Source organism: Podarcis bocagei, assembly GCF_964188305.1.
Source record: "Podarcis bocagei genome assembly, chromosome: 5".
In the NCBI taxonomy this organism is placed as follows: domain Eukaryota; kingdom Metazoa; phylum Chordata; class Lepidosauria; order Squamata; family Lacertidae; genus Podarcis; species Podarcis bocagei.
In genome coordinates, this window is record NC_138129.1 from 98,034,757 (window position 1) to 98,057,679 (window position 22,923).

General features: G+C 45.5%; 1 protein-coding gene across 1 annotated transcript in view; it reads right to left on the reverse strand.

The window, feature by feature from the left end:
* PAPPA2 (pappalysin 2) overlaps positions 1 to 22,923 on the reverse strand; it is a 126,358-nt gene that overhangs the window by 7,886 nt on the left and 95,549 nt on the right. Inside the window, exons 18-20 of the mRNA XM_081194270.1 lie at positions 21,884 to 22,016; positions 21,054 to 21,163; positions 18,926 to 18,997 (exon numbers count right to left, since the gene is read on the reverse strand). Coding sequence (XP_081050396.1) covers positions 18,926 to 18,997; positions 21,054 to 21,163; positions 21,884 to 22,016 — 315 coding nt within the window. The remainder of the gene's footprint in view (positions 1 to 18,925; positions 18,998 to 21,053; positions 21,164 to 21,883; positions 22,017 to 22,923) is intronic.

Here is a 22,923-nt window from a genome sequence, read left to right on the forward strand (position 1 = left end):
GGCACTTATGGCTGCAAATACCGCATTTTTCACTCCATAGGGCGCACCGGACCATAGGGCGCACCTAGTTTTTAGGGGGGGAAATAAAGAAAAAAAATTATTTCCCCCCCAACCCCAAAGAGCAAAGAAGCCAAGACAGCCAGCAGGATCCATTCTGCTGGCTGTCTTTGCTTCCTCTTTAGCCACACACAACCTCTCCAACCGGGAGAGGCTGCGCACGGCTTCATTTTTAGCCGTGGGGCTGGGGCGGGGGAAGCCCGAGCTTCCCCCGATCCCAGCCCCCAGAACAGGTCCGGAAGTGGAGGCAAGGTTGTGCAGCCTTGCTGCCGCTCCCAGAGCTTGCGGGCTGGGGGAGCGCTACAAAGGTTTGCGAATAGCTGCTTGAAGCCCAGGGAGCGCAGTGGGAGTTGGCACTGCTCTCCCCAGGCTGCAGGCTGCTATCCACAAGCCTTCAGAGCCCGGCAGAAACTCCCGCCGCGCTCTGAAGGCATGCGGATAGCTGCCCGAGGCCCGGGGTGCGGGCTGCAGGCTGCTATGTGCAAGCCTTTGGAGCCTGGCGGGAACTCCCGCCGTGCTCTGAAGGCTTGCAGATCTCTTCCTGAAGCACCGACCCCTCTCGCTCTCCAGGCTTCAGCGAAAGCCTGCATTCGCTCCATAGAATGCACACACATTTCCCCTTAATTTTTGGAGGGGGGAAAGTGCGTCCTATAGAGCGAAAAATATGGTATATGTTTGTAATGCACGGGCAACTAAGCAGAATAAACTATGTTGTAAAATATGCTGAATTTTCAAAGTTCTGCATGTTGTAGAATTCAGTTTCGCTTGGCACAGAATTTTTGTTTGTTATATTTTTCTTTAACCACAGACTACCCCCCATGATTCTTTACCAGAGACCTCTTAGCACTTTTGTCAAAACATATTGGGTGATTGCTTTAGACTGATGGCGCAGGTTTAAGGTAATAGCTTTAGGGCCAATGATAAGAAAAGAGCAGTTCTCATATAAGTTTGCACGCTTTTTAGTTAAAAGGAAAGCCAGAGTGACACACAAATAGACAGACAGATAACAATCTACATTTTACACACATTTCTGAAGTAATCCTCACAAAAGTCCTGTAAGGTGACTACTATCCCTGTGCTGCAAGCATTGAGGGTGAAGGGATCTAACACTAAGTGATTGTGGTTTGTCCAAGGCTACCTCATACGCTCATAGCAGAGACGAGATTTAAACCATCAACCTCCCAGGAAACTCTCTCACAGAGCAATCCTACACTTGCCTACTCAGAAGTAAGCCCTTTTGATGAAGCTTCCTACCAGGGCTGCAGCCTCATTATCACACCAGCTGGGCAGCATTCTGCCTCCAACAGCAGCTGATCAGCTTCCAAGGAGAAGTATGAGACAAAGAAAACCCCTTGTGTTACAACACAAAACAATCTGATCAACAAAAGGCAACACGTGGGCCAATAATGCATTGGCAATATTTATGAAACACTATCAATTGTTTCTTAATTCATAAACAAAAGCCATATAATACGTGCAAGAAGTCACAGACTAATAGAAGTCAAATGAATATTCCATCAACAGGAATGCTTAGAATGGTGTGTAACCACAAAGAAACACTGGAGCTGAGGCAGAAAGCCTTTCCACAGTGCATATCTATATCAAAGTTTGTTTGAGAATGAACTGGAGCCGGGTGGTGATGTAAGCACAGCAGCAACAAACAGCAAACAGAACAGTTCTTCTGGGATAATGAACTGGTTCATAGGCACCGACTCCATTGGGGCCTGAGGGGGCCCGAGCCCCCTCGAAAATTCGTTTGGGGGGGCTCTGCCCCCCCCAATAATCTCGGGCGCCCCTCCAGCAGAGCGCCACCGCCGCCCCTCCCCCAGCCCAAAATGCACAGGGTCGGGCTGCATGACTCCTGCCCTCCCTCCCGAGCAAAAGCTCCACCCAATTTCCTTCGTGGCTGATTAATAGGCGCAGCACGCTCTCCCCTATTCGCTCACGAGGAGGCGGCGCCACTTTATCTGCATATTCATGAGCTTATTTATTATTCATGAGCTTTCGCGGGCTCCCCCAATGTTTTTTATAAGTCGGCGCCCCTGAACTGGTTCAACGATATTTCTCCATCAGCAAGTTAATAGTCCTCAAAGGTACATAAAGTGATCATGGATCAGCTCTCACGCAAAAGTTGCTGTTTGTTGCTGCTCTGCTTACAGCACCACCCAGCTCCAGTTCATTCTCAACCAAACTTTGATATAGATATCAACTGTGGAAAGGCTTTCTGGTTACATAAATATTGCCAATACATTATTAGCCCACCTGTTGCCTTTTGTTGATCAGGCAGCTTGCATGTACAGCAAGATTAAGACAGCTGGCTGCCTCTGCCGCTTGCCCTCCAGGTAAATGTGGTCTCTAGTAAGTGTCATAAATGTTTGCAGTTAAGCTGTCCTGACTACCACTGATGTGAGTTTGCTGAATCCTTTTTAACAGCCATATAAGCAGGAGGCCAGGCTTGTCCTAATGGAGTCCATATGTTAAAAGTGTGCATTGTGTGTAGTACTTTCTTTTGTGAAGAAGACTTCAAAAAGTCAAGACTCAACACAGGTAAATACCATCAAACAAACAAAGAAATGTTAATAAATCTTACAATTAAGAGTGTGTCCCTTCGAATCTACCCTATGATCTTGGATATCTGTAGAGCATCGTATACCTGTGCATACATTCAATGTACATTAGGAGGAAGACACAGATGCTGTCTAGCTCCTCACATTTCTTTCTAGGAATACACGATTAGATGGTCACTGAAATAAACATTCCAGAAGGATTATTCAACTCCCAACAGCTTGTACAAAATATCTGGCACCCAGGCCCTATTTTCCCTTTCCAGCTAGCCCTTGCAAGAATTCCTGAGAATGCTTGTCTCCCACTTATTGAAAATGACAGAATCAGGCACACAGAGTGCTTGGGATAATTGTCAGCACCAGGATAGCAGGCAAAGAAGAAAACAGCATAACTAGAGAGAGGGATAATCTGGGGACCATCTCCATATTCCCCCCCTTTTTTGCAGAGTTCAACGTGGCAAGGATTTTTCCTCTATCCGTATCATGACTCATTGGCAAAAACCAAAAATGCACTTTTTATCAAGTTTCCATATAATTATTGCAAACAATTGCCTGTTGCCCCGGATGCTAGTCCAAAATGACTTCCAGATTAACATCTGTGGAGAGGAGGTGCTGGGTTGGGGCGAAGATGGTTTGTCCTCATAGTATATACATATGACCACTAATTGCTCCCCTCCCAACCACTTCAAGCCACCAAAAACATATCCAAGCTGGAACAAACACGGACTCATAAGACAGCTCTGGAGAAATATGACAAGTCATGTTAAAAATTATTTGGGGTGGGGGTGGTTGGTAAAATATGAGAGAGGCTGGCAATTTGGGTTGAAGCATCCTGAGAGAGAATGGATTCCAATCAGTTTGCAATGCAAGATGCCTGCATTCTTGGGTGGTTCCTACCTCTCCAATTGCAGCCCCATAGAAAAACAGCCCACAATATTCAGTAGGTCCAGGCTAAAACTCTGGAGAGGCTTTTTGTGCTTTTTGTGTACAGCAGGGGTGTGCTGGTGGAGCGTAGGGGAACGATCCATTGCAGGAGATGGCCTTCAGCTCACATAAGATTTGGTAAAAGTTATTGTGCTCTTTCATTATTTCACTGCTGGAAGATCTAGGGAGAGTGTTAGTATAGCATCCTAGCTGGATAGGTATGAATTCAGAGAGCATCCCCCCCCCCTATTTTCTCCTCTCCCTTCTATACATGCACCATCTTCTGAAACTACTAATCCCAACCTTCGCCAGAAGACCTCATAACCAACAGCCACGCATCTTGCTACCATATGTGAGAACCTGTTGCTCAGTGCAGACAGATGGAACAAATTGTTCTAGAATAAGGACCAGTTTCTTCTCTCACCCTTCACCTCCCGTGTCTTGCTTTAAAAACAGGACCTACTTCTTCCACCAAGTGCTTGCAGAGTTCCGATTCAGAACTGCAGAGAAAAAGAGGACCTCCAAGCTTCCAGCAGAAGCGAAGTTTCCTGCTTGGCAGGGGGTTGGACTCGATGGCCCTTGTGGTCTCTTCCAACTCTATGATTCTATGATTCTATGAATCCCAGCTTTCATGCCCAATCCCACATCAAGCAGAGGAAGTCTTCAATTGTCTTTACCAAATACAGCAGCCTGCTAGACCTCCTGCATGTATCCTTCAAGACTTCCTTCATGCCATGGTCACCTGCTCATCTGTAGGTTGAAGCAGGTAATGAAACTCTTGGAAACTGTACAGGAATTAGATTCCTGGTTTTCATGCTGTCGGTGTGCCACATGGTATTTGTGAACTTTTTTGTGGGCTACCAACTTTTGTGGACTTATCTGAATGGCTATAATTATTTCCAACCTGTAGTATGAAAAAGGGAGAAACAGTTCAATTGGTCTGCAAAATATTCTGAAGTCTCATTATTACAAGTCACTAAGAAGTTATTATTATTTTTTTGTTTGTTTTGGAGCCAGGCCTAGCACAGTCTGGCAAGTGTGAATGACTGAGCACCAGCAGACGGAAATCTATCTGGCTCAAATACCCTGGAAAAAAGTTCTGATAAGCACAGACTGGGAACATCTAGATTTCAACTCCTGGCACTTCGTAGATGAGACAGGCCCTCAGAAAGAAGCAAACATATGCTCTCTTGTAGTGAGTACCACATGGTGGTACTTTCAAGCAATGCACTGGCAGCACCAAACTGATGTGGCAAAAACTACAGATGGCTTTAGCAACAAGATCTCGCTTCTGTTTCATGCTGAGATATGATAATGCAAACCCAATAACTGGATTTCCATATTTGAGTTCACACTACAAAAAGAAACACAAGTGGCCTATGAATGGCAGGAGGCCCGGGGGGGGGGCGGAGCAAGAAATCATGAAACCTTTCATGACCAAATGCACATGGAGCAGCTCACCAGCTGACACACATTGGAAGTTTGGAGGTGCCTGAGGCCCATGGCATAAAACAGCAGAGGCAAGTTTGTGGCTATGGGCTTTCAGCCTTACATCATTTCACTAGGCCTCTATGTGTACACCATTCTCTTTCTTACTCGGACAAACACATACACACACACATTTGCCCATGCAAGTTGATGAGGCAATGAGCCCAAGATTTCTTGGCTGCTTCTGACTCCCCACTGGAAGATGACTAGGGAATGCAGCCTGTGAGACAAAATTGCCATGTTCATTGTTTGGATTCAGTATTTTTCTTGGCCATCTGATGGCTGCAGAATTCCTTTCATTTTATCCTCTGCTTCTCACCTCCCTGCTGTCTTTTTTCACTCTTTCTGTGTTGAGATGCACAGGAGAAAAGGAAACTCAGGGACAACACAGAAGAAAATGAGAAGAGAAGATTACTGGGTGTTGCACCAAGGCTGCTGCACTGGGCACACAACTTGGGAGGCAACTGGAGATGATGGAAGCTCCTCTATAAATCTGCGTATCAAGATTAACACCAGGCTTACAGTAACAATCTGCAAGAAACCTGTTCAGTGCCTGTTATGCAGTGGGACAACGTTTCAAAATAGCACTGTCAGTAGATGTCTTCCCAATACCTTAAGTGGAAGGCACAGGCTCTCTCCTTACAGATTGTAGGACAACTACTACTCTGGATCCAGGACCTTCCTAGCTGGTCTCTAATCCAAGAAAAAAGAACTCCAACTTAATAACAAGAACTCTAACTTATTTAACGTTAGTATCATGGTCTCTAATCCAGGCATGGCACTTTCAGCAACTGCATTAAGTCAACAGCAGCCAATTCAGCAACAGAAATGCTGCCACTCACGGCTCATATTTTTTGATGCAGCTCTCATTTGGTGAACAAATTGCCAGCCGAGTTGCCAATAATTTAACTTCATCTGTGACACTAAGACACAAGATTTCAGCCCTGTGCTGCTTTTAAGAGAAAGCTTTCCTCCTCCTCAATCTGCCTTTTGCTCAAAAATGTCAAAAGTAGACGCACTTCCATGCAAGGAAACAGCCTCTGCCAAAAGCCAGGCAAACTCACAAATCTACCTGTAATCTTTTATGCCATTTTTAATTCAAAAAAGCTTAGAGCAATTTTTTTAAAAGACCCCCCCTCCCCAAATTAATCTGCAGTGAAAAGAGTTATTAAAACACCAATTTAAAACACTTTCCTGGTTATTTATTTTGAAAGTAGCATAGATGAAGCTGCAACACTGAACCAGCCTGAACAACCTAGAGCCAGCAGAGAGCAGCACTGGCAAAGCTTTTCGAAAAAGCGCCAGTCCTTTCCTAATAGGGTTTTCACACAATTAGACTTAAATCACCCATGAACCTCTCTTGAAGTATTTGTATGGCTTTGTGATTCTCATTAACAGAGAACAGAGAACCAAGTGGAAGCATTTGTAATTAAAATGTGCTTTCCGGTCAATGCAGTCCTAAAGTAAGGTAGTTTTATTGCAAGTGGAAAAGTGGAGGGAAGGGCCTCCACCTTCATGGTAGAGATATGATTCTGACTAGAGCCAGCCTGGTGTAATGGTCAGAGTGTTGGACTAGGACCTGGGAGAACAGGGTTCGAATCCCCACTCAGCCATGAAGCTCCTTGGGTGACCTTGGGCCAGTCACCATCTCTTAGAGACTGAGTCTAACCTTCCTCACAAGCTTGTTGTGATGATGACATGGGGAGGGGGAGAATCATGTCTGCCACCTTGAGATCCCCGTGAGATAAAGGTGGTATATAAAAGTGATTAATAATAAAATAAATAAATAAAAACTAGCAATGTTTTGAGTCTTAGGCAATAGGCTGCTATTCTACCTCAGTTCTCTTTGGAAATTATTAGGTAGCCACAGTGGGGACCAGCCATCATTTATACCTTTTCAAGACCTCTGTGGGGCGAGTGAGTTCCAGTAGCTCAGGAATTTGAAACTGAATCACCAACATTCAAACACAAATGTCATCAAGGAAGGAAGGAAGGAAGGAAGGAAGGAAAGGGTGCTTTCTCATGGATTACTTCTGCAGATTTCTTTTCCTTCTCATTCTGCTTTTATCAGAATATGCAATAACACAGCCCAGCCCACACCTTTGCAAATGTTCACATCCTTAGTACCCCATCCATACCAGTGAGCAGTGAATGCTAAGTACCTATTGTGTTCATGCTCCTCACCACACGCTACCTGTCATACCTCACTGAGCATGCGCACAAAGTAACAAGCAGGGTGTGGTTTTTGCAGTTGTCCAGCCACAGGAAGTATCTGATGGGACACTTGTTGTGCATCACAATTGCTGCATCTGCACTTGGGTTGTTTGTTTGTTTGTTTGTTTGTTTGTTTGTTTGTTTGTGTGTGCGCATGCAAAATTTTTATTAGCTCATTAACGAATATACCAGAACATCATACAGAATATAAAGGAAAAGGAAAACAAAGTTAAGGCTATACTTAAAAAAAACCATTAGAATTAGTTTATAACTCTTGTACCTTGTTGCACTATTTTTCAACCAAAAAGATCATCAGGTTTCCCCCCCCCCCACTAATTCTCACAATATTTGTCCATTTTACATCTTTACAACATCGCACCTATCCTTTCTTCCAAGGTGTTCTGATCAGTGGCAGAGCTTCATGCTCCGGTACGGCACAGGGTGGTGGAGAGCAGGGTTGGCGCATGTCCTGGGGGCGTGACACACTGCCTGCAGGGGCACGACGCCCAGCGCAGGCGGAGGGCAGCCGTGATGGCACCACACTGGGATCCTGCTGCCGGGGGCAGTGCGCTCCCCCCGCACTCCTCTTCCTCCACCAGTGCTTCTGATTCTCCCCCCCCCCATTAAAATAAACAGTTCCCTAGTAGCTAGCTGTCAGGAACTGCTGAACTAATGACCTGTCTTCTAATAATATTTGATCCTTTATTAGCCCAAACAAAACGTTAAAAGATCCATTGGCACTACATATCCTGCTATTATTTCAACATTTCCCCCCCACTATATCAATCCAATTTTAATTTTTATTCTGAGACATGCGTAGAATCCCAGCGTCAGACGCCTTGCACCTCCAGCATAAATCACTCACTAAGCTGCAGTGGTGTTCAACACCAACGGAAGAAGAAGAAGAAGAAGAGGAGTTTGGATTTGATATCCCGCCTTTCACTCCCTTTAAGGAGTCTCAAAGCGGCTAACATTCTCCTTTCCCTTCCTCCCCCACAACAAACACCCTGTGAGGTGAGTGGGGCTGAGAGACTTCAAAGAAGTGTGACTGGCCCAAGGTCACCCAGCAGCTGCATGTGGAGGAGCGGAGACGCGAACCCGGCTCCCCAGATTACGAGACTACCGCTCTTAACCACTACACCACACTGGCTCTCAGTGTGGCTCTCAGAGCATATTTGTTCCATGCTCTTCGTGTGTAGACTCACAGGGAGGAGTGAACGGGAAATCTCTTGTCAAGCCATACAAAGCCCCCCCCCCTTCCCACAGCTTGATGATGGGAAGCTTTCATTGAGACTCAAACTACCCAGGCTTTCTGATGGTGAGCAAGCCCCACACTAGTATTAAGATTAAAAATAAACAAACCCTATGCCTAGTAAGATAGGCACCCCTCTTTTCATGAAAACAAAAGCAACACCCTCCCCATATTTCCTGGAAATGAAATGGCTCAGGCAGTAAAGGATCCTTGGACAGTTAAGTCCAGTCGAATTCGACTTTGGGGTGCGGCGCTCATCTCCGCTTTCAGGCCAAGGGAGCCAGCGTTTGTCCACAGACAGCTTTTCCAGGTCATGTGGCCAGCAGGACTAAACTGCTAATGGCTCAGGCATCCCCAAATGAGTCAAACTGGAACTGAGGAGGCATGGCAATAGCTCATCCCCACTCCCCACCAAAAAAATACCACAAGTTGCATCACAAACAAATGAAACATAAATGGTTCCGCTTTGACACAGCTACACCTTTAGAGTTTTCACATCTTTACAGGACTAAATGGATTTTTTTTCCTGGCAAGGAAAAATCTGGATCAACCAGGGAGGTGGGAGAGTGCATTGAATGCAGAGCTCAAGCATGGTGCCATATGGATTCCCATCCTCCTGCCCTCAAATGAGTGCCTGGGACACAGCAAATGGAAGAAAGAAAAAAAGAAAGAAAGAAAGAAAGAAAGAAAGAAAGAAAGAAAGAAAGAAAGAAAGAAAGAAAGAAAGAAAGAAAGAATCCGTCTTGGTCTTTGTAATATTAAATGAATCGGAGTGCAAACAAGAGAGGAAACCAGAATGGGGAAGTTTTGGCCAGTTTCCTTTTGCCAAGGCTATTGTGAATGCAATGGCTGGTACTGCTGACTCCCTAAAATAAACCCCATCTGCCTCCAGTCAAGTGGTTTTGTTTTTTTACATGTGTGTGTTCGTGTGTGTAAGGAAACACCAAAGCTTTCTATCTGGATAACAAAACAAAGCTGTAATTTGGCCTCTGATGAAGGATTTGTGGAAACAGGTCCAATGACCAGGAATGTTGTGGACTTCCAGATATAGCCATTATATGGCAGCGTATCAGATTAACCAGGGAATTTCATTTGGGTATTTTGTAACTTTGCAATGCCGTTGTTTGTTTAAAACCAGCTAACCAACCAACCTTGTGTAGTTGGGACGTTAGGAACATTGATTGCTCCATTTTCGTACCTCGTTTGAGTAATCCCTTACATTGGTTGTTGTCTCTGGTGTTTTTCACCTTTGGGGTAATGGTTTCATCTTGACAACACCAGCCTGGGTTGCTACCCACAGCAGTCGGCCTTTTTAAACCTCTGCCCAAGCCAACACTTGCTTAAATATGCGACAGGATAGAATGGGTTATGGAAAACAAGCCTCAAAGCCACAGGGGCCTCCGGGCCCATTTCGCATCTGGTTTCTGCCAAGTTTATATTGCAGGACTTAAAAAGGGAGGAAAAACCGTGCTGGATGGTAGATGGTGGAGGGGCTACGGCGCTTCTGACTGCTCCCTTCAGCTGAGGGGCTTGTTTCAGCAGGAGGCAACCACTCCTTGGCTCCCATTCAGATCAAAGCTTTAAAAAATGTCTACCTGTTTCTTCTGCCTACTTGATAAGACACAAAAGGCTGCACAAATGCAAAGCAGCTAATGTAAATACAGGGGGAGTCAGAAGAAGCACTGCAGCAAAGAGTAAGAAAGAGGAGGGGGCCCTCAAGCTAAGCAAACACACAGAATGACTTTGGGCTCCTCCACTCTTCCACTTACTGGATAGGTTTTCTGTTCGCCCTGATGCTTCCCCCGGGAATCCTGGTCTTTCGTGCCAAAACCAGAGCAAACATCAATCTGCATAAAACCCAGTTGATGTTTGCTCCGATTCAGCAGTAGAGATCTGGTTTTCCTGGGGGGAAGCAGCAGGGCAAGTGCAAGCCCAGACGATCCCTCAGACAGCAGTAAGTACTGTGACTCTGTGAGCTTGTTGCTGATCTCCACTGGTGGATGATTTGCAGAAGAGGACCAAGTGGCAGGTTTGTAACTTGTCCTCTGCAACCCCTCTCCCCAAAGCAGTTTCATGCTTGGTGGTGTCTAAGAAGTGCAGGGGTGGGGGTGGTTGCATTGTGGAAAGTGGCCAGCTGAGAGAAGATTAAGGAATTCCCTCCCACTGCTTCTGCACTGAAGATCTGCGTTGCAACAGAAAGGTAGCAACCCAATTCCCCCCAGGGTCATGTTTGCCACTGTCGGTGTGATGACCAGTGCCGGATTTACATATAAGCTAAACAAACTATAGCTTAGGGACCCACTCTCTTGGGGCCCCCCCAAAAAATTCACTATGAATATACTTCTTCTTAATTGTATTTCAGTTCAACAATTATTTTGATAAAATAAATATTTTGTTATGTGCAAATGGCTTTAGATACCTATTAGGTCCATAAATTACCATCTAGCATATATTCAACACAAAAAACAGCGACAATTTGTTGTTGACAAAGGACAGCTGGATGTATAAAGGGCCCCATAACCTTCAGTAGCTTAGGGCCTCATCAAATCTAAATCTGGCCCTGGTGATGACACCTCCTGCCCTCTGTAGCTCTTTATTTCCTTTTAGCAGAAGCGTTATTCTACCACTCACAGAATCATAGAGTCATAGAACTGTAGAGTTGGACCCCAAGAGTCATTTAGTCCAACCCCCTGCAATGCAGGAATCTCAACTAAAGCATCTATGACTGATGGCCATCCAACTTCTGATAATCACCTCCAAGGAAGGAGAGTCCCAAAAGAGACCATTCCGCTATTGACAGCTCTTGCTGTCAGAAAGGTTTTCTGAATGTTTAGTTGGAATCTCCTTTCTTGCAACTTGAAGCCATTTGTTCGAGTCCTGTCCTCCAGAGCAGGAGAAAACAAGCATGCTCCCTTCTCCATGTGACAGCCCTTGAGATATTTGAAGATGGCCATCTTATCTCCTCTCAGTCTCCTCTTTTCCAGGCTAAACATACCCAGCTCCTTCAAGTGCTCCTGTAAGGCTTAGTTTCTAGACCCCTGATCATCCTGGTTGCTCTCTTCTTAAATTGTGGTGCCCAGAAACAGAAACAGTATTCCAGGTGTGGAAGGCAGAATAGAGTGGTACTATTACTTCCCTTGATCTGGACTTCTGTTGATGCAGCCTAGAATAGCATGCACTTTTTTGCTGCTTCTGCTGCTGTTGAATCATCTTAAGCTTGTGGTCCACCAAGACCCCTAGATCCTTTTCACATGTACTGCTAGTAAGCCAGGTGTCTCCCATCTTGTATTTGTGCATCTGGTTCTTCCTGCCTAAATGCAGAAACTTACATTTGCCCCTATTGAAATTCATTTTGTTAGCTTGCGCCCAGTTCTCCAATCTGTTAAGGTCATTCTGAATTCTGAATCCGTCCTCTGTGGCATTAGCTACCCCTCCCAGTTTGGTGCCATCTGCAAATTTGATGAGCATCCCCTCAATTCCTTCATCCAAGTCATTTAATGAAGACATTGAACAACTACAGGCCCGGGACAAAACCCTGTATATGCTTTGAAGCTGAGAGTTGGCACAATCCTCGTCTCTCTTCGTTACTTTTTGACCGGGTTGATGACAGTTGGAAAAGGTTCAGAAAAAGACAACCAGAATGATCAAGTGTGTGGAAGGACTCCCCTATGAAGAAAGGCTGCAGTGTCTTTGGTGTGGAGAAGCAAAAGGCGACATGATAGAAGTTAATAACATTATGCGTGGCGTGGAGAAAGTGGCTAGAAAAAAGGTTTGCTCTTTCTGTCTTAACACTGGAGCCCATGAACATCAAATGCAACTGGAAGATTCAGGACAAATAAAATCATAGAATCATAGAATCATAGAGTTGGAAGAGACCACAAGGGCCATCGAGTCCAACCCCCTGCCAAGCAGGAAACACCATCAGAGCACTCCTGACATATGGTTGTCAAGCCTCTGCTTAAAGACCTCCAAAGTAGGAGACTCCACCACACTCCTTGGCAGCAAATTCCACTGTCGAACAGCTCTTACTGTCAGGAAGTTCTTCCTAATGTTTAGGTGGAATCTTCTTTCTTGTAGTTTGGATCCATTGCTCCGTGTCCGCTTCTCTGGAGCAGCAGAAAACAACCTTTCTCCCTCCTCTATGTGACATCAAATATATAAATTTGAACATGGCTATCATATCACCCCTTAACCTCCTCTTCTCTAGGCTAAACATGCCCAGCTCCCTTAGCCGTTCCTCATAAGGCATCGTTTCCAGGCCTTTGACCATTTTGGTTGCCCTCCTCTGGACACGTTCCAGTTTGTCAGCGTCCTTCTTGAATTGTGGTGCCCAGAACTGGACACAGTACTCCAGGTGAGATCTGACCAGAGCAGAATACAGTGGCACTATTACTTCCCTTGATCTAGATGCTATACTCCTATTGATGCAGCCCAGAATTGCATTGGCTTTTTTAGCTGCCGCGTCACACTGTGGGCTCATGTCAAGTTTGTGGTCAGCCAAGACTCCTGGAGGACTTCACCATGCAGCACCCATAAGAGTCAGTGATGGCCACCAACCTTGGGTGGCTTTAAAAGAGGATTAGATGAATTCATGGAGGAGGAGAGGGCTATGGAGGGCTATTAGCCACGATGGCTCTGCTCTGGCTCCACAGTTGGAGGCAGCCGTGCTTCTGAAAACCACAAGAGGGGAAAATGCTCTCCTGCTTGTGTCCCGCTTGCTGTTTTCCCACAGGCATCTGGCTGGCCACTGACAGAACAGGATTCTGGACTAGACGGGTCCTTGGCTTGATCCAGAAGACTCTTATGACAGATGCTTGGCTTTAAAGCTCTCCAAAAGCCCCATGCCAAACCCACATACTGTCTGAAACCTCTATCTCCCCATTGCCAGCCCCCTGCTAGCCTGCCCACAATTATAATCCAAAAGCCTCTTCCCTGTGAGAAAGGCTTCAACTGTCTATGCTGCACTCAGGGTGGCTTCAGGTTTCCCATAGAATTTGGTAAGAATTTGGAGCATTTGGGTAAGAAATGGAGATGGCCAGTGAAAGGGGAAGGTCTATGGTCCACTGGCACAAGCTTTGCATGCAAAAGGTCTCAGAACCGTAGAATTGTAGAGCTGGAAGATACCCCAAAGGCCATTCAGTCCAGCCCCCTGCAATGCAGGAATCTCAACTAGTCCAGGCTTCCTCAACCTGGTCCTTCCAGATGTTTTGAGACTACAATTCCCAGCGTTCCTAACCAATAGTCCTGCTAGGTAGGGATCATGGGAGTTGTAGGCTGTAAGAAAACCCAGAGGGCCGAGGTTGAGGAAGCCTAAGGTTCAATTCCCAGCATCTCCTGGTAGGGCTGGGCCTGTCCCCTGCCCGAAACCCTCAAGAACCTGTGCCAGGGTAGGCAATACTGAGCAAGGCCAGGCTGAGGGCTCATCAAGTTCACCATCCTGTTTTCACAGTGACCAACTAGATGCCCACAGACAGGACCCAAACACCAGAGCCCTCTCCCCTCCTTTGGTTTCCAGCAACTGGTTTTCAAAGCATTGCTAGGATTCATCAATAGCCCTCACCTCCATTAATGTGTCCAATCCTTCTCCATTAATCCTTTCTGAAAGCGAGTTCCAGGGTTTAACTATGTGCTGTGGGAATTAAGTCCTTTCTTTTACTTGTCTTTTTATCATCTGTCCACCATATGTCCCCAAGAATCCTAGAAAGCATAAATTATTCCTCACAAAGCTGCAATTCCCAGCATACTTAGCAAATTACAGTTCCCAGGATTCATTGTGGGAAATCATGGGCTCTAAATGTGTTTTAAATGTATGGTGTGTATACAGCCTTGATCTATTTTGGCAGTTGTACACATTCATGTCACCCATTCAGTTGTGCTTATGTACCCCCCTCTTAAGGGACATGGGTGGCACTGTGGTCTAAACCACAGAGCCTAGGGCTTGCCGATCAGAAGGTTGGCGGTTCGAATCCCCGCAACAGGGTGAGCTCCCGTTGCTCGGTCCCTGCTCCTGCCCACCTAGCAGTTCGAAAGCACATCAAGTGCAAGTAGATAAATAGGTACTGCTCCAGCAGGAAGGTAAACGGCATTTCCGTGCGCTGCTCTGGTTTGCCAGAAGCGGCTTAGTCATGCTGGCCACATGACCCGGAAACTGTCTGTGGACAAACGCCGGCTCCCTCGGCCTATAGAGCAAGATGAGCACCACAACCCCAGAGTTGTCTGCGACTTGGCTTAACGGTCAGGGGTCCCTTTACTTTTATCCCCCTCTTAAAGAAAATCCAAAATGATCTGTTTCATCTGCTTAATAATGAACTATAACCATAGAGAGTATACGGATTGTTCCAAGGGATCCAAATAATTGTCAGTTACTCAAGTGACAGAATTAGTAACAGCAGCTATGCCAGCTCGTTTCATGAGAACTTAATGAAAACTGGCCTCCTCTTGAGCTGTGACAGTTGATGCAAGCAGAGTATTATCACTTCGGGGTGTGCATCTTTCAGAATAATCTGCCTGAACTTAATTGTTAAAGGAAGATGGTGCTGCTGCTGCATCCTAGACAACTTTGTATTTTGAGGATGACATTTGTGTAACAAATATGGCAAGGCATTTGAAATGTATTTGTTAATCACTAACTTTATTCCTTCATTAATCTTTTCTGCCTCGAGACCTTCATTGTCTATTGCTATCCTCATCCTTCACTTAGTTGCTGTATGCCAGTTTCTTCTCCACCTGCTGCTTTCCCACATAGATCTCACTACTCGAGTGTAGAAATGTCACCACGCATGGAGCAGCCCTCAGGCCTCTTGACTGCAAAGAGAGGCTGCTGCCACAGAAAGGAAGAGCCAGTTGGAAGACCACCAGCTGTCAAATTCTGTCATAAACCCAACCCTCCAGAGCCAAAGACAGCGTCAACCACAGTGGGATTAAAAGGAGACACCACCATGCTCTGAAACAACTGGTACCGACCACCGCTGGAGACCAGAGCATGGGGGAAGATCAACCACAGGATCCTGATGTGGCCTGGCAATTGCTCTCCTGTTAAGCTTCCAGGCATGAGGAAGGGAGTCTTCTGTGTGGCATCTTTCTCCCGCATTCCCAGCTCTGGTCATTTTATTGAGAATCTCATCTTTGCCTTTGCATGACAACGCCAGAGCAACTCACTTCAAAAACGGAACACACTGAAGTTGCCAATAAAGGAAGCTTACATTCTGAAAGCACAGACCCGTGCCTTTGGGCACTAGTGAAAGCCTTCCAAGGGCTGATTCAAGCGTGACAGCTGAAGGGTGAATGGAATTCCCACAACCCAACCAAGAGCACATTCACATCACGTATTTGCAGCATCATGAATACCACTTTAAACAGCCATGGGAGCTGCATTTTGCTAAGGGTGCTGAGCATTGCGACGAAACCCGTATTCCCCTCACAAAGCTACAATTCCCAGAGTGCTTTATCAGTATATCCCTTTTTCCAGGGACATCTGTGAATTGCAGCTGGGGCTGCTACTAATTCTGAATCCACATGCTATAACATCAAATGCTGCCCTATACAAGTTGCACGTTTTGAGTTTCTTTGGAAACAAGCCTTCATATCTGACAAGACCAGTGTCCTCCCCAAGAATCTAACCTACATTTTGGCCACGAAAGAAAACAGAGCAGGGGATGACAATGACCCAGTGTGTGATCTCTTCAAGGTAAGTGGCAGGCAGGGGCAGGAAACTTTGTTTGTTTTGCAGTAGAAAAAGAAGAAAAGACTGGGGAAAGATACATTCGAAAGCTTGGGGAGGAAAGAAGCACAGCAGTTGACAGGAAAATGCAGAGGATCAAAAAGGACTTCTGCTCAGGTTGAGGCATGAACAAGACTGGAAGTATATAGAGGAGCGGCAGAAGTGATGATAAAGTTTCCTGGGCAAAGTGGAAGGGGACGATTAACCCACGGTAGGCTGCCTCGCATTCTGCCAGGAAAACAGCAGTTGGGTCCAGTTGCATTAAAGGCCTGCAGTGTGTAGAAGTGAAACAAAAGCTCTCAAATGCAAAAGCATTTTTTCAAAATAGAGATTTCAAGGTTGAGGCTTTGTATGTGGAGATATGGAATGTGCATACCTTAGGACTAATTGTGATACCACTGCTCTCCCCTAAATTAATCATCCTCATCAGGACCTTGGCACACCCTTTTTTGTGTTAAAAATCTTTTAATGCATCTGTGACACCTTCAGCAGCAGCAGAAATTCAAATTGAAGCGGCACCTGTTTACCGTTAACATTGGGGTGAATCTCTTGTATTCGTAGAGGGCTTTATTCTTGCAAAATACAGCCCCTTCAAAGGCAAGCTCTATAAGAAGACTGGTATCACCAGGGACTGAAGGCTTCATCATTATACAGAGTGCACAGCTCCATGAATACAAAAGCCCAAACAGAGACAGCAACTTGAGTATCTCTGCAATTTCCTTTCTGTACAAGTAAAACACTGCAATGTTTGTACTTAAGTGATGCAGTGGATAGTGGATCCAAGTGTGCAATAGCAGACTGAGAAGACGTGGACATGAATGCCATCCTGAGTGACTTGGAGGATGGGTGAGATAACAATATAAATAACAATAAAGAATACTCTCGTGCTTGGTGGGACACTGGGAAGGGGCAAATAAAATGATTTTTAAGCTGGCTTTTGCTCATGCCACTTGACTACCCTTTGTCTAGTTACCTGGCCCAAGAGCAGGGCACAAATCTCTCCATTTACCCAATCAATAGTTATCCAGGCAAAATTCAGGGACTCAAGCTACTAGACTATATTAGGAATTGTCAACAGCTCTAAAATTGATCACTGGTTTCACCAGCAGATTCCAAGTCACTCTGTGCTCTGGCTATCCATCCCTCATCCAGCCATTTTAGCATTTTTGGTCATCTGTTTTTCTCATGATAGTACTAGGATGAACTTCGCGGGTAGCTTCAGTAATTCACAGTCCGTTCCACCACCAGCTGACATCCCTGATGAGCTTTCCAAATGCCTTTCCCTGTCCCCACTTTTTTCACCCTTCTTTTTGGGTTTCCAAATGCCTCATTCCTCTCTACTCCCAACCTCCTGGCAAAAAGGGACTGAAACGGACAGAAGATTGATAGGCCAAGGACAAGAGGGAAGCTGGGAAGTTAAGCTGTTCAAGCACCAGAGACAGGAGAGAGAAAGAAATCCAGATGACATAACTAAATAACCTGAGGTGTATGTTTCCCCACCCCCCTTTACAGCTCAGGGTCTTCTGCGGAACACAACTCAAACTGTCATGCCCACCCCTCCCTCCAAAGAATTCTCAAAATGGTAGCTGGGTAACAATTCACAGCCTTGGTCAGACCAGCCCTGTGTCCAGTTCTGGGCACTACAATTTAAGAAGGATGTTGACAAGCTAGGACATGTGCAGAAGAAGGCTACAAGATGACCAAGGGTCTGAAAACCAAGCTTTAAAAGGAATGGTTGGGGGAGCTGGGTATGTTTAGCCTGGGAAAGAGGAGACTAGGAGATGATCAGAGAAGTCTAGAGTTGGGAGGGGCCCCAAGGGTCATCTAGTCTAACCCCCTGCAATGCAGGAATCTCAGCTAAAGCATCCATGACAGATGGCCATCCAACCTCTACTTAAAAACCTCCAAGGAAGGAGAGCCCACCACCTCCAGAGGGAGACCGTTCCACTGTCAAACAGCTCTTCCTGTCAGAGGTACGATAGCCTTCTTCAAATATCTAATGGGCTGTCACATGGAAGAACGAGGAAGCTTGTTTTGCATAGCTCTGGAAGGTAGGACTCAATCCAATGGATTCAGGTTACAAGAAGGGAGATTCCAATTCACCATCAGAAAGACCTTCCTGACATTAAGAGCTGTTTGACAGTGGAATGGACTCTCCCAGGAGATGATGGATGCTCCTTCCTTGGAGGTTTTTAAGCAGAGATTGGACGGCCATCTGTCATGGATGCTTTAGCTGAGCCAGTGTGGTGTAGTGGTTAAGAGCGGTGGACTCGTAATCTGGTGAACCGGGTTCGCTTCCCTGCTCCTCCACATGCAGCTGCTGGGTGACCTTGGGCTAGTCACACTTCTTTGAAGTCTCTCAGCCTCACTCACCTCACAGAGTGTTTGTTGTGGGGAGGAAGGGAAAGGAGAATGTTAGCCGCTTTGAGACTCCTTTGGGTAGTGATAAAGCGGGATATCAAATCCAAACTCTTCTTCTCTCTTCTTCTGTCAAGGATGCTTTCAAGTAAAGCATGCATTGCATGGGGTATGACTAGATGAATTTTTGGTGGTGGTTTCTACTTTGCAAAAACATAAACCTTCAAACCTCTGCATTTCAGAAAATGGGATCTTCAATTTTGTCAGCCTGGTGTGTCACAAGAGAAGATGCAAAGACACTAGAATCTGGCACCATTTATCCATTCTGCATAAACACACACTCCTTACCTCGCATGAAGAAATACAATGAATGGCTTTCGGATCTGGATGCCACTCCAGTCTTCCAGTGCACACGATACTCTGAAGAAAGGAAAAAGCAGAAAGTTTCATGTGGTGCAGGAATTAAGGTGTGCCTCTCTACAGTATCACTGAATGTAAGAAATTAGGAACTGTTGGCCTATCAGATATTGTTGAATTAGCAGCTCCTTGGCTGATGGTCAGGAAAATGGGAGCTATAGTCTGGAGGGCTCCAGGTTCTTCATTCCTGCTTTAAGTATTAAAGATTAAGTATTACCAGAATGACCAATGATCTGTAATGTTTACATTCAAAGATTCCACCTGTGAAGTGCTACAGATTTCACATGCAATCTTGCACTTGGGACAAAGCTTTGCAGACAGTCAAGTCCAGGAGGAAGAGAAGTGAATCAGAAATGTACAAAGCATTCGAGGAATTGAGAAAATAAACAAAGGATATGTGTCTTAGCAACCGGTGTTGGAGAATTCCAACTCAAGGCCTTCTTTCCAGTTCAGAATGACAGACCCTGCAGAGCAGGGCCACAAAACAACCCCCTTCCCTGCTGCAACATATCCCACATGGCTGATTCAACCTAACACACAGCAGTGTCCAAATGAATGAAACCCTGAGCGTTCCCACACTTCCTGAAAATTCTTCGGAGGAACAGGGTAATCTTGGTTTGAAACTCTGGCTCTTGATAGTACTCTCTGCTTTTATTTTCCCTTCCACTGTGCTTTCAGTATGCTTCAGTTTTATTTTCAGAAATATCATTCTTGATAGACCCAATTAAGGGAAAACAAAGAAGTTATAATATCTGAGGCATTTTAGCCATTCCATGGAGGGGAAACAGGGCAATAGTTCCTAAGTCAGCCATTAGCAAGAAATTGGAAATCCTAGCCAAATATTCAGACCAAAACCAGCTTGGACCAAGACAGCTTGGAATGGAACCACAGCTGAAGAGAAGAGGGAATCTGCAGTTGTTTCCAGACTACAGTGGTACTTCGGGTTACAGACACTTCAGGTTACAGACGTTTTAGGTCAGTGTTCCCCAACCTTGGGCCTCCAGCTGTTTTTGGACTACAATTCCCATCATCCTTGACCACTGGTCTTGCTAGCGAGGGATGATGGGAGTTGTAGTCCAAAAACAGCTGGAGGCCCAAGGTTGGGGAACACTGCTTTAGGTTACAGACTCCACTAACCCAGAAATAGTACCTCGGGTTAAGAACTTTGCTTCAGGATGAGAACAGAAATTGCGCGGCAGGAGTGGGAGGCCCCATTAGCTAAAGTGGTACCTCAGGTTAAGAACAGTTTCAGGTTAAGAACAGTTTCAGGTTCTTAACCCGAGGTTGCACTGTAATGCTCTTGCCACATTTAATTTACCCCTTCCTGCTAGAATACTCATGTGCATCTTTTCTGTACACATGTATTTCCACTTCCCAGAAACATGTGAGCTTCAGAGGATGTCAGAGAGTTCCAGCATCTGCCCCACCTGTTAAGCTTCATTCAAGTGAAATCCCTGTTGAATACTCTTTACATTCATTCAGTCCCCTCCTTCAAAACAGTGGTTCTGGGAGGACAGAATGAGAAATCATTAATCCCTTATTTTTTGTGATTGTTGGCAGCCAATAATACTCCAGTGCTGACACTCTTTGTTGCTACTTCAGTGGTCATTTCTCTGTGCTCTTGTAACTTTTTGACTGATCTTGGCTATTGAGGGACCATGTACTAGAAGTGATGACATCAAAATGGTATGGAGTCAATGATGTTTAGCTACGTGCTGACATTACTATGAGCAAATGAAGCTAATTCAAGTAAAGTGAATGGCTTCCTGACCAAACATATGGATGACCCTAAATGTAGCCAGCCAAGGATCACTCAATGTATGACCTGAATTTTCAAAAATCATCCAAGGTGGGGGGGGGGTAGAGAATTAGAGCCTGGCAGAGCTTTTTAACAAAAATCTCCCCCATTTTGGTTCTGCAGATCACCAGGGAAGCTTCTTGCATAGCAACAAGCCAGAACAACTAAGGTGGGAACGGCTGGTGGTAATACTTCTAGCACAGGTTTACTTTACTTTTGATAATTTATATACTGCCTTCCACATCACCTGGGCCACTTTACCTGGACTCTAGTAGGCTTCAATCTGTGGTCCATGGTATCTGCAGTGACATTTTCAGGCAGTGTTACGGGATCTTTCGGGAGAATTAGACAGGAAGGTGTGCACACAGCACCTGAAGGGTAAAAGAGCAGGTAATTACCTTTTGCACCTGGGCATTGTGAAGCTCTACCTAAGCCCTTCATGTTGCCTCCCACTTTGAGACTCTAAGAGGCTACAACACCAATCTTGCACTCATGATGCCTGTGATCCAAAAGCCACAGGAAGTCGTGTGCAAAGATATGAATAGTTCTAAAGTTTGGACTGCTCGGCATTTATGATACACAGCCCAAACTTCTAGGCTGCTCAATAGCCTTTGAATGAAGGTGGTGAGGTCCAAAATTCTTCTCCAGCTCAGATGAAAACCCAAATCCAATAAAAACTGCTGGCTTCCATGCCCTGCTTCTCTCTGGGCTCATCCACAATGGAGTTTAATGTGAAGCTGCTTCCATCAGTATTTGATGTATGTATTTATTTCTGCAGCATCCAGATGATGTCCTCCTCACTGAAAAGGCACTTACCTCCCCCCATCTCCAGATAATTTTGGGTTTCTCCAATCCTCCAATAATGAGATAAATCAATCAAAAATTAAAATAACATTGTTGAGTTAATCCATAGACTATTATAGCAGCAATTAATCTGAAATGTACCATCAATTAAATCACTGGTGACTCATGAACTTTTTCCTAATTCTTGAAGAAAGTGAGAGACTTGGCTTTTTGGAGGGAAGGGGAGAAGCTTTCTTCCAAGAACCTGAAAAAAGGAGGTTGCAGGAGATAAGGGGAGAAGTTCTTACCAATTCCATAGCCTTCCTCACACTTGTACTCCACTGAGTTAAGCTCTTCAGGTGGTGAACATTCCCCCTGCAGATCTTCACACAATTTAAATTCCTCTGTCCACAAGCCATCTTTAGTGCAAAGAATTGGGACCTAAAAGTACACAGGATGCAGAACTCATCACCCAGCAGACCTTCTTAAGTTTGTCTGTGGGTTGTTAACAACAACAACAACAACAACAACAACAACAACAACAACAACAACAACAACAACAACTTTATTATTTATATGCTGCCCATCTGACTGGGTCAGCCCAGTTAATACCCCCCCCCCTCAGCTAACGCAGCTCTGGACCCCTCAGTCACCCACCGTGACTCTTTTGCAACTCTGATGATAATTTTTTTTTCTTCTTCTGCAGACATTGCGATGCTGTCTTGAGCAAAAATCCAGATGAGGTGCCCAATGCAGACTGCACAGCTATCGCTGAAGCCAGAACAGCAAGAGGGATTGCTGCGATCCCTCTTGCTGTTCTGGCTTCAGCGATAGCCGCGCGAAGCCTCTTCAACAACATTGGATTCAGATTTTTTTCTTCTTGTTTTCCTCCCTGCTCCTGTTTCCACAGGCTGGACTACCCTTCTCTCTGTTTCTCTATCTAGAACAAAATAAAACCAAACTCAAGAGCAGGGGTTGGCAAGGTTTACCTCGCTTGAGCCAGTTCACTCCAGTGGAGATCCTTCCGTGGGCTGGAGCATGCACCCCTGCAATTCCCGGCGTCTGTGTTGGCGCAGATGAAATTTCTGGCACCGCTAAAGTGAGTGCCTGTGCCGCGCTGATTTAGCGCAGCACGCAGTGACTTGTCAAGCAGGTGGCTCGGTTCAGGGCTGGCTTGTGGGCCGGTTAAATGACCCCCGTGGGCCGCTTGTGGCCCATGGACCTTAGGTTGCCGACCCCTGCTCAAGAGATAGCAGCAAGCAAGGCAAAAGGAGGCAGCCAAAATGTTGAACTGTCAAATTTGCTATTTCCGCCCTTCAATGGAAATCTTAGATGCTCTGGGCTATTT